Source organism: Dasypus novemcinctus, chromosome 11 (genome assembly GCF_030445035.2).
Source record: "Dasypus novemcinctus isolate mDasNov1 chromosome 11, mDasNov1.1.hap2, whole genome shotgun sequence".
Classification (NCBI taxonomy): domain Eukaryota; kingdom Metazoa; phylum Chordata; class Mammalia; order Cingulata; family Dasypodidae; genus Dasypus; species Dasypus novemcinctus.
Genome location: NC_080683.1, coordinates 108,201,662 through 108,221,143, shown reverse-complemented (window position 1 = coordinate 108,221,143; position 19,482 = coordinate 108,201,662). Strand labels below are relative to the sequence as shown.

General features: G+C 37.8%; 1 protein-coding gene across 1 annotated transcript in view; it reads left to right on the top strand.

Annotated features, from left to right (window-relative positions):
- ARHGAP18 (Rho GTPase activating protein 18) overlaps window positions 1-19,482 on the top strand; it is a 134,612-nt gene that overhangs the window by 89,328 nt on the left and 25,802 nt on the right. The window contains exons 6-10 of the mRNA XM_004447745.4: window positions 2,528-2,693; window positions 5,178-5,269; window positions 9,581-9,658; window positions 14,302-14,461; window positions 16,018-16,100. Coding sequence (XP_004447802.2) covers window positions 2,528-2,693; window positions 5,178-5,269; window positions 9,581-9,658; window positions 14,302-14,461; window positions 16,018-16,100 — 579 coding nt within the window. The remainder of the gene's footprint in view (window positions 1-2,527; window positions 2,694-5,177; window positions 5,270-9,580; window positions 9,659-14,301; window positions 14,462-16,017; window positions 16,101-19,482) is intronic.

Below are 19,482 nucleotides of genomic sequence, written 5' to 3'. Positions count from 1 at the left end.
TACCTCCTTATAAAGTGGGTTTTCCTATCCATTTTACTGATGAAAAAGCTAGGCTCAGTAAGTGAAGCAATGTACCCAAGGTCACATAGTGAGTAAGTGATGCAGACAGGATTTGTCACCTCACCTGTGTTCTACCATTAACACTTATGCTGGAAATTCACTCAGGCTACATTTTCAATTATATCACTATTGCTTTAAGAAAAAAGTATTACCAAAGAGTAAAAAAGATCTCTTTTTCTCCTATAATGGACTTGAAGGTTCTCACTTGGAATTGAGTTTGCTTGAGAGGAATTAGCAAAGAACCTGAAGTTGTATGTTTGGGGTGACTGGGACTCTTAGGAACAAACTTTTGGTTTCACAGTCCCCTATATGTCCTTAAAAATTACTGAGAACCTCAAAAAACTTTCATTTGTGTGGCTATTGATATTTACTGTATTATTAATTAAAGTTGAAAATAAAAAAACTAATCCATTTAAAATTTTAAAATACAGCTAAATAACATTTTTATGAAAAGTAACTATTTTCTAAATCAAAAAATATTTGAGACACAGGGCATTCGTTTATATTTTAGCAACTCCCTAATGTCTGGCTTTAATAATTACCTGAACTCTCTTATCTGGTTCTGCTTTCAGTCTGCTGCAATAAGACACATCATGTATCTGAAAAATTCTACTAGACCCTCATAAGAGAATGAGAGTGAAAAAGGCAAATAATGTCGTAGTATTAATTATTAGAAAAGTTTTGGCTTCTTGGGAGCTCTGAAAGGTTTTTGGTGCTCACCTTCCCCAAGGATCTCTGGAGGACACTTTGAGAACCATTGTTCTAGGGCATGTCTCATGTAGTAGTTTTTAGACCTTAAAGTGTTGATGATATAGTACAAAAATCAGAAAAGCAAAGGCATTAAAAAGGGTTCATTGGAATTTCCTTGGCCATTAAATTAAATGAGTAGCGAACAGATACACTGTCGGTAATAAGATATTGAGCAGACTACCAGAGAATGATCATTGCTTTAGCAGTCTGTAAATTCAGTGTGACTGTAATTTGAATATGTTAGATAAATTTATAGTTTTACCTTATAGCCCCTTGTGGTTTGTTGAATAGGTGATACGTGATAGTTGAGAAAAGGAAAACAGCAGGAACAATGACAACCAAACATGAAGCTATTTTTTTAAGACATCTCCCTTCTTTCTAAACTTAGAACCAAGATCAATAGCTAAGCCATTGTCTATGGGTAGGAAGTAATGGTAACCTGGGGAGTTCAAAATAATCTAGTGTGGGTCTGAACTCCATAGCTTAGCTTTGAAGTATAGATTGGGTATAGAAGATACGGGTTTTCTTTTTTTTTATCCCCCCCTTCTCCAATTTTTTTTGTTTGGGTGAGATGGAAGACAAAAGTAGGAAGGATACTGAGAACTGAGTTACTAAGAAAAAAATGTAGGTTTTCTTTTTAATTTAGCCCTTTTCTGTCTTTTACCTTGTAATTAACTTAAGGCCCTACATTTACCCATTGGTAGGTGGAGAGTGTTTCCTGAATTGGCTGGAAAGTGAAAGATCAGACTGTGTCTAGAATTTGCTCTTTCAGCTCTCTGGCCTGAATCTTTTTTCACCCATGTTGTAACTGACAGCTATTCAGAGAGTCTTTTTTACATGCTGAATGTGTAGGTATGAATTTGTGGTATACCAAGGGGAGGGGATGACTACGGAGAAGGAGCCCAGTGAATTCTGGATTCTGCCCTAGTGCTGCCATTTAATTGTCTGTGATCCTGGGTAATCTCTCTAAGCCTTGGTCTCTACCTGTTCGGTGGTGAAAATGATGATAACAACCACATAAAAGTGCTGGACATTTAAGCCTCACAGCAGCCCTTTGAATTGGATGGCATTTATTATTATTATTCCCATTTTATAAAAAGAAAGGTTAGGCAGTGACCCCAAGTCTCACAGCTAGCAAGGGTCTAGGTGACAGGTAGGCATTCTGGCAGATACACCCTCCACCCACATGGCCTTTCTATACCTATCTCATTGGGCTTCCATAGCAATGAAAAGATACAGAGTGTACGTAAAGGGCATCCGGCATTTTCTAAGTACCTACTCATGGCTACTCTTTCTCTTCCCCATATTTGCCTTCCTTGTCTTCCACCGCCCCTCTGTCTTTTTCCGCCCATCTCTTACAGTTTGTGCTTGACTTGTAATCTTCCTTGGTTCTTGAAGGTCCTTAACTAGGGCTCTTTTTCTCACTTGAGCTTGCTGTGTCGTTTGTCCCCTAATCAAGGTATTCAAACTCCTAGTACGTGACCTGGCTCCATTGTCCATCAGAATTCGGAGGTTTGTGTCGTGAACCCTCCCCAAGTTTGAGGAGCCTGGTTGTGACAGGATCAGTTCTAGTCGTGGCTGGAGAAATTGATTGTGACTTTAGTTCATTACCTATTCTCAGTACAACTGCTTTTGATAGTTATGTTTTTCCCTTTTCTCATCATAAGCAGGGTTTAGATATTGTAAACCTTTACAGTGTTAATGGTATTTCTTTTAGGATTTCAGATTGCCAAAGGACAAAACAGGCACCACGAGGATTGGTGACCTGGCGCCCCTGGACATGAAGAAAGTTTGCCATTTAGCTCTAATTGAGCTGACCGCCCTCTACGATGTGTTGGGTGTTGAACTGAAACAACAAAAAGCTGTGAAAATCAAAACTAAAGGTAACGTTAAGATGAAAAACAGATTTCTTTCTAAAGTAGCAAGGGTAGAGTTGACTTTTTTTTTATCTCCAGAGATTCTTGGGAGGGAAAACACCTATAAAATAAACCAATGCTCTATGTCTGTAGTTCAGTTTCTAAATATTGCTTCCCAAAATGTGACTTGATAAAAAAAAAAAAACAAAGCTAAAACTAATAAAGGGGTAATCAAGTAATTCAGTTCCCAAGGAAGGAGATTCTGAATCAAGGAGTCATAACTCTTGTGCTGTTTTCTTTGAAAGCTGTATATTTAAGATGATATATTTGGCACATGTACTTATTTATTTCAGAATTACACCTTGAAAAATGATGCTAAGGTGACTGATCCTGACTGATTTCTTTTGCTTGTTCATCTGGTGAGAAATACATAGGGCAAGTCATAGTCTGTCCATTTTATCATTTGTGTTCTCCTTTTTAAGACTGTGCAAACACATTCTTAACCTGATCAAGAAGATAATACCCTTGTCCTCACTGTGAATATACGTAGTTTTTCTTTTGAAGCCAGCTTGCTTTACCAATTATATAAAAATTCATTTTTCGTAATACGGTAGAAGACAGACACTTCCTCAGTATTGTTTTTTCTAGATTTTATCCACTCTGAAATCCACATAATTCTCTGTTCACAAAGCTATACTGTTTGGGAATTTGTCCTCTTGTTTAACCTTAAAGGTATCTCCTAAAAGAAACCAAGACAGAGATGTTTGTGTTGCTATGGTAACATTAGCATTCACCAGATTTAAGTTTTAGAGGTAATTTCTCTGTGGGACTGAGCTGTACCTCCCTCCAGGTCCTCCTTTCCATGCTGGGCCCCGGAAGATCTTGTTCTATGTTCAGTTCCTTTGCGTATTTTAGCTGGAGGTCCAGGACGGTGAATTTCTGTGTTTTGTTTTCTGTGTTCTGGTTTTCCCCAAGTCCATTATGGATGATGAAGACTCCTAGTGCTTTTTAAGAAGCTCATAAGAAAGCCTCCCAATTATATAAAATAGAGATATAATTTAAATAGCTATGACTCAGCATATGAGGCTTTGGGCAGAGTGTAGAGAGTTTTTTTATGTTTTATTTTTCAGTATCACATCCTTGCAAAAAGACAAATATTGTTGCTCTTATTTATATCTGTGTATCTTGTCAAAGATAGCTACCTTATATTATAAACTAGATCCTTGACATTCCTGAGGATTCCATCTTTTAATTCTCCAGCTGAAAAATTATTTACTGGGTTGTTGGCATTCTTTTGAATGGCATCTTGGTTAAATGTCACAGTTTCCACTATCTTTCCTCATCCCACAAGGTAATTCCCTTTTCCATGCTCACAAATGATTTCTATCTGCCCTGATGATGTTCACAATAAGGAAAATTCTATTATCACTTCTTCGTTAACTCTACACTCAGCAATGGGGTGAGGCAGAAATATAGATGAGTTGAGAAGTTGATGCTGGGTAGAAGCTGTGCTCGCACCAGACTCAAGGCATATAATTTTAACTTAGAAAAATTATAAATTATTACCTGTCATGGCTTCAAGAGTTATTGACAAATACATAAAACTGCAAATCCAAATTCCAGGGTATGATGCAAATGTTTTGGTAATGGGTGGCAGTGATGGCAGCACAAAACTGTGAAAGTAACACCACTGAATTAGATATTTGGATGTGGTTAAGGGGAAATTTTAGGTTGTATATTTGTTACTAGAATAAAAAATTTTTTAAAAACCTAGGATTGAATATACCAACAGGGAACCCTAATATAAAATATGGACTATAGTTAATGGTACAATTATAATTATATTCTTTCATCAGTTGTAACGAAGCTACCATTCTAATGCAAGGTATTAATAAGAGGGGAGGGGCTGAAGCACACACACACAAAGGTATATGATTTTAATTTAGAGAAAGTATAAATTATTACCTGCCATTGCTTCTGGAATTATTGACAAGTATATTAAACTACAAATTTAGGGAATTTAAGTGTTCACTTTCTACAGAGAAACATTTTTAAAACAAGATCCTAATGCTGGTTGATTTCTCAAAAAACTGACATTTTATTTACCTATCTTACTGTACGGTAGAATATTAAATATCAATTCATTGTGGAAGAGATGAGTATAGATATTGGCCTTACGACAGAAACTTTCATTTTATTATGTTCAGTAAAGTAACTGTGTGTTTTGTGACTCTGACAGTCCTCTGTTTCTCTTAGGTAGAATTTGCAACTTTTCTAATTATATTGGTGATTATTTGCTATCAGTTCGTCTGTCTTATGCTGCTAGACTGCTCTGTAGGACACAGCCAGAGTCTTCTTACTGGCTTTCGTACTTCTGATGGCTCAGGCAGTGTCGTTCACTTAGTAGGGCTCAATAAATACTTGTGGGGTTGAGTGACTGCAAGAAATCATCCACATTAAATTTTTTTGTATTAATATTTTATAGGCTTATAGAATTTTTTTTATTTGCAGATGCTGGCCTTTTTGGTGTTCCATTGACAGTATTGCTGGAACAAGATCAGAGGAAACTACCGGGAACTCGAATACCTTTGATCTTTCAAAAAGTAAGTAGGCCGAATAGGTCAGCTTAACGAGAACATACTAACTTACACTAATAGTGATTTTTCTTTTTTGCAGCTATATTATTATGATATAGTTTTCCAATTGATATGCTCTTTTATTTTGTACTCTGAGTTTCTATTCAGGAAACACATTTGTTTCAAGGGCTCATAATTTTTATTTCATGGTGATGCTTTGCATGTTATTACTCCTGTAACTCTGATTACCTCGTATCACTCTCCTATCTTCTATTAGCTGGTTTGTATAATTGAGATTTCAATTCTATAATACATAAAATTGGGACCTGCTTATAAATTTCTAGGGACTTGAATCCTCATGAATATTTTATGCTGTATGTATTTCCCAAGCTTTGCTATTTTCAGTGAGGATGTCCAATTTAATTTACCAGCGCTGACTTCCAAAGTAGGCAAAGAAACCAAAAGGTAGAATTAGAAAATGATTGCTAAACTATCAAGTCACTTGTGTATTCAGCACTCAATTATTCGAAGGGGATTATTCATGGCAGTATAAAAGTTTCAGTCCAGCCTCTGAGCCATCATTGTTCAGAAGTGCATTTGATGATACCCAGGCAATGCACAGTGAGGAAGGCAGGTCTGTTTCCTTCTCACAGCTTCCAGAGAGAAATCATGGACTACCCAAGCTATAAGTTGTTTTCAGTAGCCCAGGCATATCACAGTTTCTGAAATTTCTGGGACAGCATGAGTGGCAGTGGGAACACTACTTGGCACTTACTCTTCCCTTCTCCCAAACCAGTCTTTTACCAGTCTTACCACTAACCTCTGTTTCCTTATTCCTTATATCCCCCATTACATCCAATCTTGTGTATCAGTGTTGCTTGTGTTGACATTTCTTCTGCATGGCTTATCCTGCTCCCCTACCTCTGCCCTCCAAATGTCTGTAGAAATCCTACCTGTGTGGGTAGTTGTCAACAGTGACTGGGATGAACAGAGAGATGTGAGCAAACACAGGACACATGTTCAAGGTCTTTATTATTACTGTTATTATTATTATTAGAGAAGTTGTAAGTTGTTTTAGTTTTCTTGGCTGCTTAAGCAAATACCATGCAATGGGTTGGCTTAAACAATGGGAATTTATTGGCTTATGATTTTGAGGCTAAGAAAAATTCCAAATCGGGCGTCTTCAAGGTAATGCTTTCTTCTTGAAGACTGGCGTTCTGGAGCTGAATGCCAGTGATCCTGGGTCCTTATCTCCTCGGTTACGTGGCAGCTCTCCTGGCCTCTCTTTTCTGGGTTTCATTGACCGTCACGTTCTTGCTTCCTATGGCTTTCTCCCTCTCTGTTTGAATTTCATTCCACTTAAAAAGGACTCCAGTAAGAGGATTAAGACCCATCCTGATTGAGAAGGGCCACATCTTAACTGAAGCAACCTCATCAAAAGGTCCTACTTAATGCTTCATACCCACAGGAATGGGTTACATGTACAAACATGGTTTCTGGGGTACACTGTTCCAAACCACCTTAGGTTTTCAGAGAAATCATGTATACAATGTAAAATTCTTTTGCTATAGCTAAAAGGTACAGGTTCTATACACCGATGCCTGCACAGATGTGGGGGTTCGGCGGCATTCTTCCCACTGAAGGATAGCTCGGATCCCCATGAAGGCTCGTTGATGCCAGTGAATCCTCCTGGCCAGGCTTTGGATTGCACCCTACATTTGCGAACACCTCCTTTTGTCATTTTGTCTTAGACTAGTTAGCTACCTAGTTAGAATTTTTGTATCTCTGCCCTTCTGGAGACTCTGGCTGCTCACCAGTTAGAATGAGTAACAGTCTCAGTTGATTACAGTGCTGACTGTCAAGGTTAATTAAAGGTGAATTTCCAGAGTTAATTTTTCAGATGAACCAACCTACCTACCTCCTCCCCCCCCCACTGGATCCTTGCTTTAGGTCTGCTTAAAGTCTGTTTCTGTGCTGTTGTGAAAAAAAAAATCATGGACACTAACAAACATTGTTAATTGAACACAGACAGTCCTCTTATATCATTGGTCTTTCCTCATGAAACCCTTAGACTTGTTAATCGATGCCTCTAAGAAACTGTCCCCATTGAAATCCCTGATCTATTTCTAGGAGTGGCATTCCATTATTTGGCTTGCTAACGTCAATGATCTTGGAGTTACCCTTGACTATCTTTCACTTCTGTCTGCCATATTCTGGCAGTTTCTAAGTTTGCACGTCTCTGGTATATTTAATTATTCCCTTGATTCCTATGGCCCTATTGAAGAACCCTGATTCCCTCTTGCTAAAGCTTATTAGCCTTGACTATTGGGTAAGTTTGGCTTCATTTTTCAGTTCATCTGAGTATGTAAGATGTATTTTGAAAAGTCCTATGAAAATTACTGTTAAATTGCAGACTGTATCTTATAAGATAATTTACTATAAACAACATGGTTAAAATATATAGATCAATATATTTATTTTCCATTTCTATTTTAAATATTGGAACAAAAGAAAACTATACAGTATTTATATTTTAATAACATGATATAATGTGGTAGCTAAAAGTATGTTATTTTCAAGGAGAAATATGAGAAAATACATGACATTCCTTTGGACAATGTATTGTCCTACTTCAATTGAATGCTTGTTTTCAGCTTTAGAGAATAATAGAAAAGACCGCAGTATAAAAACTCATAAATTTTTATATTTCTCATTCATTAATTTAGAAATTACATGTCATTTTCCCCTGTGTATTTAATAAAAGTGAATGGCGCATATTGCTAAAAATAATTTGTTCCAGTAGCTAGCATGTAATTTTATTTTTTGTTAATAGAGATAGAAACATTTTAAACATTTTATAAGGTGAAATAAAATAAAAATTGCCTGTGCATTGAATACTTTTTGCATGGTGTGATTTGATAAGTTTAGTTTTAAATACTTTCTTGAATAATGCCCATTTAATCTAAAATGATTTCTGTAAACTTATTTGCTCTGGGTAACTTTACCCAGTGTAAGTTGAAATATGTGGTCCTGAAAAGTATTCCAGTTGAATTTTTAAAATCATATACTGTTTTGACTGGTCATAGATGCTTCTTTGGGAGAATTTTGAGACTATTCTTTGCTTTATTCTTACCAGACTCCCTCAAGATCAGTGCATTCTTTGGCAATAATCCAGGGATAGAAGAGGTCATTAAAGAAACATTACCATTTCTTCCAGTGTCTACACACCACAATATCTCTGATTTCAGAGGATCTAGACAAAGGTCAAAAGACTTCATTTATGATGTATGTTTCCCTCCTGTCAGACACTGGTGTATAAGCAAGGGTAAAACAGCAAGCTCTATGTAGAATATAGTGCATTTAAGGAGGTGTCCCTGAAAAAAAAAATTAAAAATGTACATTCCTCTGGAAGATTTTACACCTAGCCCAGAGAGTATTGTAGTAAGATTCAACAGGAGTGAAGAAAGTAGGAGAAGGCTATTGTAAAATGGGAATGCATGAGAAGGAAGGAAAACTTACGTGATACTAGTAAATGCCTTATGTTTAAATTGAGGACATGGACATTGATTTCCTTAAAATAGCAGAGAACACCCTTCACAGTCTTTGCATACTGCCAAGGGAATGCAGATTCCAATCCAAAGACCACTCTGCCAAGAAAGTAACCGCTCTCTTATGTACTTTCCAGCCTCCAACATTTTGTCATTGTTTTTCTCCATTTGCCTTTTCCTTGTAGATTGCTGCCTTGACAAGAATCTTGACTGCATGATTTTAATGATTTAGTAGATAAGTTTGGTGTGTTTCCATTGGACATTAGGCACTATTGAGAAATCATAGACAAGAACTTTAAGTTTACCACCAAAAGCTTAAAGGCTTAAAAATGAGTCTTTGCAAACAGTGGGTTTTTTCCTCATCTCATAAATAATTCTTTCTTTGAACAACAAAAAACAAGATGTAAATATGCAGCTACTGGAATTTCATAAGATTTATTTGATTGTTGAATGTATGTTTCTGGAAAAGCAGATGACATGGATGTTTTTAGTTGCTTTTAAAAAATGAACATCTTCATTCTTCATTTGCCTGGAGTACTACAGCTGTTGTGTGAAATTCTACACTTCTGTTGCAAAGAAGAATAAGACACAACTTTTTCTAAATTTAACTGAAGTTTTGGGACTTATCAGTTGAAAGGATAGCGGTATTGCAATAGCATTCAAAACATTGTAAAAATTCATCTTACATGTTATTGTAATCAGTTTCACTTATTTATATGTGAAACAGATGGTAAGTTTGGATTTGTACCTGTTATGAATACCAAAATCATAATGTTCTGTTTATACACAGCTGATTTCTCGAATTGAAGAGGGAGGTTTGGAAACTGAAGGTCTCTTACGAATACCAGGAGTTGCCAGTAGAATCAAGGTAATCTCTGGATTCTACCAATGTCACATTTTATTGCTTAATTACACTTTTGTATTTTCAGAGCTAACTTGTCTTCCTCATTAATAATATGAAAACCGTAAAACTTCCTATAATGAAATGAGGATTCAGTTTTTCTCCAGTTCCTTCATGTTTTAAGCTTTGATCTTTCAAAATCACCATATTACCTATAAAAATCCTATATTAGTCAGCCAAAGGGGTGCTGATGCAAAGTCCCAGAAATCTGTTGGCTTTTATAAAGAGTATTTATTTGGAGTAGAAGCTTACAGGCACAAGTCAATAAAACATAAGTTACTTTCCTTACCAAAGTCTGTTGCCACGTATTGGGGCAAGATGGCTGCCAGTCTCTGCGAGAGTTCACCCTTCCTCTTCCTCCTAAGGCTCTGTGGTCCCAACTCCTTCCATTCTTAGCTGTGAACTGGCATAAGGCTTTTCTGTCTCCCCAGGGCTCATTTTTTTCTGGGCTCAGCTGCTCTTCTCTCTTTACAAGATCAGCTGTGGACCATCAGGCTCATTTTCTTCCTGGAGCCTTGTGGTGTCTAATGGAGCCTTCTCTTTTCCTCTGTGTTCTTCTCCTGTGTGTTTACTTCCCTGGGCTCCAGCATCAAAACTCCAAGTCTCTCCTCTACCATGTGGTTTCCTCTGTGAGTCTTAAGGATTTGGCAGAATCAAAGCCATAGTATTAATTTAATCAAGTAAAAGTGAAACCTCTGAATTTAATACAATCTAAGGGTATCACTAGCCCAGAGAAACAGACCAGTTTATAAACATAATCAGTATTTCTTTTGGGGAATTCATCAGTAATATCAAACTGCCATACTAATACTATAATAAATAAACATGCCAATTGTTTTACTCTTTGCACGGTGCAAAAGTAGAATAGGAACAAAAATAAGCCAACAAAAAACAAGAGGAAAGCCTTACCTCTGAGGAACAGAGAACACACTGAGTGAAAGCACTGGGTAAAGCATTGCTAGGGGGGCAGGCAATGGATTTAGTCAGGACAAGTAATATCAATGGAGTTAAAAAAAAAAACAAGGGCAGGGACAAGACCATGGGCTTCAGCAGGTGAGCCGAGTAGGTTTCTTGACAGTAGTCCTCATACTTTATTAGTCTATTTGAACCAATAAAGCCTGTCTCAATCACGAACTCTATGCACAAATTCAAGCACAGAATTCTGTGCTTACAGAGTTCCCTGTCTTACTATATCCAGGGTAGCCCAAGTCTGGCTTGTAAAAGAGGTGATTTGATTTCTAGGCATCCCCAATCTGAGTGCCCCCTCTCTTGCTTTTTTCTCTGGGTGGCATTTTCTTCCCAATCTCCTCAGGTAATGCCTGCCTGCTTGCTTTTATGTCACCTTGCTTCTGCTCTGGGGAATACGTCTTCCAAAGAACACACCTTTATAAAGGTGGAGTTACCTAAGAGACAGTGCAAGCTACATAACTCCCATTCCTCCCGTGGCATTCTTATTGTTAAGGGACTTCATACCTGGAATTTTAGTTCAATCTGGAAAGTCTTTCTAGGAAATGTTTTTGGCCAGCAATCATTAACTTTCTCTGTTACCCTGACTACCTTCCAAATCCAGTTTTATCACTGAAGTAATGCAGGCAACTGTTCATGACCAATATATTGTCTTCTGGAATTTGAAAATCCAAGAGAAAATAGCATATAAACAGACATATGACATGTTCTTTTCTTCCAGACCTGTTCTATAAGAAATGTGTAGAGCTGGAGCAGGCCTGAGAGGTTCTTGGTGGGAGCTCTCCTCACCAGTGGCTCATGGGTTGTGGTCCTGCCAGCAGGGGAATTATCCTTCACACATCACCTGCTTAGTTTGAGAAGTTTCCTCAATTTGGGACCCTGGTTTTGGCCTCCTATCGTGATCTCAGTTTCATAGTATCCGAGTAACCTGATATATCCTGCTCACAATGGGCAGCTTGTGTGCCCTGGGCTTGGTTTCTGATCCATAGATGTCCCCAAAATGTTTTGGTGGGTTTGCAAGTTTGATAACCTGCCAGTGTCTCCCTTCATTGACAATACCCAGGGCTGTTTCATCACCAGCTCATAATCACTGGTGCGTACGTCTGAGGAAAGCACATTTTCTTAAACAGAAATAATCCCTCAGAAACAGGTAATTTGACTGCATGTTACCCATAGCTGCAGGAACACGGCTTCTTAAGCCGCTGTTCAAAGCCCACGGCGGGCCTTCTTTGGCAGATCATGGTGCCAAACCCACAGAACTGATAAACCCTTGTTTCCTTTAGTACAGAACGATGAATACAATGGTATCTTACCCTGTGACTAGAAGGCTGTTCAGGGGACAAGCTCAATACATAGTGTGACTTCTAAAAAAGCCAATTGAGTGGCTTCAGCTGGCTCAACTCTTCCACCCAGCCTGCAGTCACACTGCAAATTCTGCAGCAGCTAGTCAATTCTAAATAATTTAAAGATAATGGACAAAACTTTCCCTTGTCTTTCTTTCCTCCTAACCCACCAAATGTCTTTGTATCTCTCCTTCTCTTTCTCTCTTTCTTTACTATCTCAAGTTTTACCTTTATGTATTTCACAGGTTACAAAAATCGTTGGTAGAGGGTGGGATTGTGCTAAGGATAGAAAATGTGACAAATTCACCTTACAAAATAAAAGGGACATTCTCTGAGAAAACTATTAAAAATAATAGAAGACAGTGACAGAGTTTTGGAAAGATTTCTAACCTACTAGGATTTTTGCCACCCTAAAAAAGCATATATATACATATACAAAATAACAAAGGGAAAAAAAAAGAACAAAAAGTATACAAGAAATAGTAATTATGAAACTAAATTGATTAGTAATAATTTGTTGGCAAATTTTTGTATGGTCCTTGAGATAAATGAACTAGGCACTTCTAATTCTACATGGACTCAAAGCACTTTCTTTAGCTGGATGACCACGTTCCTTATGGCCTGTCCACTAACAGGTATACTGATGTATTTTAATGCCTAATTTGCTATAGAATTTAGTTTTCCATTCCCCAGAGGTGACTAATCAGAGATAGCCTTCTACTTTAGGCCAGAATTTGAGTTTGTATTTTAATTATGTAATATAACTCTATATAACTTAAAGCATAGGTTTGTTTTTTAATGATTTTTTATTTAATAAAGAATTATAGTATTTAGGTAAAGCCCCCAAATGAGAAGATGATTTTAACTATTTTTTTCTTTATTAGCAACATTGTGGGTTTACAGAGAAATCAAGCATAAAATACAGGATTCCCATATACCACCTTGTTATTAATACCTCACATTGGTGTGGAATAGTTGTTGCAATTGATGAAAGCACATTTTTATATTTGCACTATTAACCCTTGTCCGTGGTTTAACTTAGGGTTCACTGTTTGTGTAGCACAGTTCCGTGGGTTTTTTAAAAAAATTCTGTTATCATATATATACAACCTAACATTTTCCCTTTTAGCCATATTCAAATATATAATTCAGTGCTGTTAATTATATTCACAATGTTGTGCTAGCATCACCACCATCCAGTACCAAAACTCATCATTTCATCATTACAAATAGGAACCCTGCACATTTAAGCCTCAACTTCCCATCCCCTATGCCCACCCTGTCCCCTGGTAACCTGTACTCTAGATTCTGAATCTATGAGTTTGCGTATTCTAATTATTTCATATCAGTGAGATTTTACCACATAGCCAATAAAGGTTTACTATCTAGAATATGGAAGGATATCCTTTAACTTAATAACAAGAAGACAACCCAATGAAAAATATAGGCATGAGACTTGAGCAGACATCTGTCCAAAGAAGATAAACAAATGGCCAATAAGCCCATGAAATGTTCAATATCACTAACCATCAGGGAAATGCAAATTAAAACCACAATGAGGAAACCTTTCATACCCATTAAAATGGCTGCTATTTTAAAAATGGAAAATTACAAGTGTTGGAGAGGATGCAGAAAAATGGAAACGCTCATTCTTTGCCGGTGGCAATGTAAAATGGTGGAAGACAGTTTGGCAATTCCTTATAAAGATAAGTATAGAAGTACCTATATGACCCAGCAATCCCATTGTTAGATATACACAAAAGAATTGAAAGCAGAGACTCAAACAAATAGTTGCATACTGTTATTCCTAGCAACCTTATTTACAATTGCCGTAAGATGGAAGCAGCCCATATTTCCATCAACTGATGAATGGGTCAACAAAATGTGGTGTATATATATATCTTGGGATATTATTCAGCCAGAAAGGCATAAAGTTTTAGTACATGTGACAACATGGATGAACCTTGAAAACATTACGTTGAGTGAAATAAGCCAGACACAAAAGGACAACTGTTACATGATCTCAGTAACTAATATTTTAATTAAACTTTTACCACCTAAGATTTATTGAGGACCTGAATTTTCTGGTCTTGGGTACCATTTTTCATTGGTCAAGTACAATTGGGTTGGGGAAAGTGGTGTTTTTCTGAGTAATGGAAAGATATTGGCCTTTCATGATAACTTTTAGATGTTTTTCCTAAAGAGTAGAATCTCTTGTGGCAAATGTATCATACTCTCAGCCAGATAAAAAATGTACTTACTGGTAGTTTTTTTTTTTTTTGTTTTTCCTTCTGCTTCCAGAATCTTTGCCAAGAGCTAGATGCAAAGTTCTATGAAGGAAGTTTTAACTGGGAAAGTGTCAAGCAGCACGATGCAGCCAGCCTTCTCAAGCTCTTCATTCGGGAGCTACCACAGCCCTTGCTCAGTGTAGAATACCTCAAAGCCTTTCAGACTGTCCAGAGTAAGTGCAAGCCCCTGGAGTAGTCCTTGTACTAAAGCCAACCATATTTACTGCTTGAATGACAGTTTGTATGACAAAGGATAAAACCAGTTATATTTGGGTAGACAAATTGATCATTAATGTCAGTTGGTGCTCAAATGACACACATTGTTCTCTTTATACTTTATAAATATACATCTCTGGCTTAATGTATAATACAACGTTCTCTTTTGGCACAAAAAAATTGCATGACATTTAAGCAATACAATATATTTTAGTGTTAAAACCTGGAAACTTCATATTCCTTTTGTAATAGAATGAGTCATGTAAGATCTCTGATACATTTTTCTTGCCAAGTGTTAAAAGCAACACTTACTGGAGAAGCTGTGGATTAACAGTTATCATAAAAGCCAAAAGAGATGTGGCAGATTCTGTCAGCATCGCCTGAAAAATTAAATTCTGAAATTATCATGCGGAAACATGGAACCAAGCCTTTTGCTGCTTGTTGGTGATGGGCAACAAACTTTTCATGTCTTTGCCATTTTGTGGTCTCCAGCAAGGGCCAAATTAATGTCGCCAATAGTTCTTGACTCCGTTTCCAGAGAAAACAGAGATATTATAAGGTTTATGTACTGATTTAATTATCCTTTTTACTTGTAGAGGACATAAAAAATGCCATAACCACACTTGAGTAACTATATAATTTATCTTCCAAACTGGGACACGATTTTGAGAGTGAAAGGGGGCACTGTAAATGATTACGGTGAGCTACCGTGTCAGCCAGAACTGTTCCAAGCAATTCATAAAGCATGCAATAAATAGTGAGATCGTTGCTGTGTGTCGTCTTGTGTCACAACATTTCTTCAGAATTTCTAGGAGAGAAGTGCCTGATATTATCTTCTCTCTAGAACATTTTCCTTCCAATGATTAAGTTGTATTTTGTAGATATCCCGGGATGTGGATTCAAGTACCAGATTTATCCCTGAAAAACAAATCTTAGAATAATTCCCAATATCCCTGAGTATTATTTAAATGGGGTGAGGGCTACTGAAAATGATGGAAATCAAGGATAATATGCCTTTTAGACTCTTTAATTGCTGCTTGGTTTTCTAATTCATTCCAGAAATATTTACTGAGCAACTGTTGTATTCCAGGCCCTGTTTTACACATTCCTGTTGGAATTAATGAACTCTTATCTGTGCAGGCTTTACTGCTGCAAACATACCCTGACACCATGTTGTGGAAGGTCCAGTCTTCTCTGTCTTCTCATTGGGAGATAATTATCACACAGAAGTCCAAATTATTTCCAAAGCACTGTGGTGTGTCTGCAAACATACGACCGCCAGTCATATGATCACAGTTGGAAGTGAGCATTCTGAGGCACAGGAAGCTCTGAACAGCAGCTGCTTCTGCTGATCTCCCACAAACACACTCTCAACAAGGCTGGCTGCTCAGTCGTCGTGTCTTACATTTCACAGTCATGTTTATGCCAAATAACATTTTTGCTTGAAAATTGAAAAAAGAAAGAAAAATATTCGGTAAAGAAAAGAGTTCAGGCTTGTTTAATCTGCCCACAGATCTTCCAACCAAGAAGCAACAACTCCAGGCCTTGAATCTTCTTGTTCTGCTCCTACCTGATGTGAACAGGGACACGCTGAAGGTCAGCTGGGTTCGTTTACATTCAGTATCTGCTAGAACGTAGCATAGTGATATCGCATTATTTGTGGCAAAACAATATATTATTTATCTTGGAAATATTAATAACACAGGCTGTAAAGAAAAGGCCTGTTTTAAAAGACAGATGGTGAAAGAAAATCTTTAAACTCTGTTAATTAGTTTGGTAGGTTATGTTATCAGCATTTTTAGGGTTGTCTTTCTTTTTTTCTAAGTGACTAGAACATTTCTTATATGAAAACAAAGGATTGAGGTTCACTGGTAATGATACTCTGGGTACTTTCGTTTTTTCTTCTTTCTATTTCTCTGCAATTTCCAAATTATTGTTTGATGAGCGTGTATTAATAGAGTAAAAAACTAAACATTTACAAAGAAAATCCCAAGGCCCATCGATTATGACCCACTGTTGCTTTCAAGTAAGATGTTAAAATTGTCTGCAGCTGCAGGAGGTAGAATTGTAATAAGGCATAATGACATGTTTGTTAGCCAAAAGATACTAACTCAAACAAATTCTAGTTTTATCTCTGAAAGTCCATCCTGAGTTTCTGATTTATAAAATCATTTCAGTGATTTGATCTAATAGTCGTATAATTTAATATGGTTTTTTAGAAGTGTTCTCAGAGGTACTTATAATAACTACTGAATTGTTCCACAGTGATTTGTTTTCCTTAAGGGCAAATGCTTATAGAGTAGTTGTAAAAGTTTTGAATTATGAACTTTGATAAACAAAAAATTTTCAAAAATTCTTTTAATTTAGAAGAACTATTTACCTTAAGTTTTGTCATTACCTTAAAAAAATTATTTATGCAGGTGAGGGTGGGACCCCTGCCTCTTTACTTTCTACATTCCTTACTCTAATGGATGTGGCTCAACTGACAGAGCATCCGCCTACCATATGGGAGGTCCAGGTTTGAAACCCAGGGCCTCCTGACCCGTGTGGTGAGCTGGCCCATGTGCAGTGCTGATGCACGCAAGGAGTGCCCTGCCACTCAGGGGTGTCCCCAGTGTAAGGAAGCCTCATGCACAAGGAGTGCGCCCCTCAAGGAGAGCCACCCGGTGCAAAAAAAGCACAGCCCACCCAGGAGTGGCGCCACACACATGGAGAACTGACGCAGCAATATGACGCAACAAAAAGAGACACAGATTCCCAGTGCCGCTGACAAGAATGCAAGCGGACAAAGAAGAACACACAGTGAATGGACACAGAGAGCAGACAATGTCGGGGGGGGGAGAGGGCAGAGAAATAAATTTAAAAATTTTAAAAAAAGGAATCTTATGTCCAAAAATGGAAAACTTCTAAGACTGGTTCTTTCTAAGACTGGTTGGTAAGTCTTAGAAAAGTTTTCCTGTAATTCATTAAAACTCCTTGCTCTATAACTATGTAAGTGATAGTTCTTTAATGCCCATGCAATGAATGTTAATACTTAAATTTTCTGGACAAAGCAAACCATGATGATTACTGACATCAGAACACTACATCTGGGGGAGTGGGTGTAGCTCAGTGGTTGAGCGCCTGCTTCCCATGTACAAAGTCCTGGGTTTGATCCATGGCACCTCCTAAAAAACAACCAACCAACCACAAAAAAAATCGACTACACCTGCTACTGGAGAATTTCCAGAGAGTCATTCTCTTTACTAAGTCAGAAAGAGTTTTTTGTTGCACTGATTATCAAATGAGTAACTGGCAAGGCAACTTTAGGTGTTGTTTTGATTTGCATTTGAGATGGAGGCCCACTCCAGAATGGGTCACTTTCAGACACTGTATGACCAGACTTGCTGCTATAGGTGTGAGGGTTGTGGCCTAAACAGGGACACCTCACCCTGGATAAAGTGGGGACTGATTCACAGCCTGTCCTCTCCTTGTCAGCCGAGCCCTTGACAAAGGGCTTCATCTACCTAGAAAGGGGATGTAGCCTCTTTTGCTTATTCACATATAGGAATGACCCCATATAAAGTGGGACTTGCAAGTCGCATGACTTACTAAAGCAATACATAAGCTTCAATAGCTGTGGGAGGAAACATTTGTTTCAGTGTGGTTTCCATTGGCAGGACTGCTCTAGAGCTCTTTTTCTGGACATTGCCTCCAAAATCTCTGTTTACAAATATTGTTTAAAAATTTTGGGGTCATTTTCATTTTCACATGCAAGGTTAATGGGAGCAAAATTGTATAACCAGGGTGGCAAATACATTTTTTTTTCTTGGTCAAAAACTGGGTGTCTTAGTTTGCCAGGTTCCTGTGACAAATACCTCGTGATGGGTGGGCATAGCTAATGGGAATTTTTTGGCTCAGGTTTGAGGCTAAAAGACCAAGTCCAAAATCTAGATATCGGCAAGTCTTACTTTCTCCCAGAGCCTCTAGCATCCTGTTGCTGCTTGCCAGCAGTTCTTGAGGGTCCTTGGCTTGTATCTTCATCTCTTGTCACATGGCAGTGTCCTTTCCTTCTCTGCTTTTTGGGTTTCCCCTGACTTCCAGCTTCTCCCTGCATGGCCTTCTCGAACTTCTGATTTCTTCTCTTAATCAGCCTCCAGGTGCATGGATTAAGCCCCACCCTCATTCAGTTGGACTGAACCTTTAATAAAAATAACATCTTCAGGAGGCCTTACTTACCGTGGGGTTTGTACCCACAGGAATGCAGAAGAAGAACATGTCCAATTTAGGGTACATCATTCAGCCTAGCACACTGGGTGGTGTGAAAGCATAGTTTCACTTATATATTTTAGCTTTAACGGTTTCATTTAATAGTTCTGATGGCGGTTTCAAACAAGAATTCCAATAATAGAATCATTGAAATAGGCACGCTCTTATGTGCAGGGGGACTGAGTTCTACCAAGGGGCTCTGCTTTGCAGTACAGTTTCAGGAAGCCTGACACAGAGTTCTTCCTGGGATTAATATCCCGTGCAAGTCCTACTCCTCCACTTGTTTGGAGGGACATGGTCATCCATGTGCCTTGTGTAAACTGTTTCCACAACGCACCTCAGGGTAATGAGGCTCTTGTGACACTCCATGTCCTGGCCTAGGTGTAAAGTGGAAGGTGTCTTTGGGCAAACTGCTTAACCAGAATCCTTACCTTGGATCACTGAGCATTTGGGCCAGTGGCAGGAACTAACTTTTGGCTTGTGGGAATAGTGAAGGCTGATTTTAAGATGTGGACACAGCAGCTTTGTTAATTTAATTATTGACACCTGATTACACTTTTATTTGTTTTAGGAAGTTCTTCATATACATTGTCTCACTCCTCATAGACAAGGTGGTTAATATTCCCATGTTACAAATGAGAAATCTTTATAAAGAGCAGAGATGTAATAAGATTTACTCCAAGATCAGACATAGCTCATAAGTAACTAATGTGTTGTGACTAAACCTAGA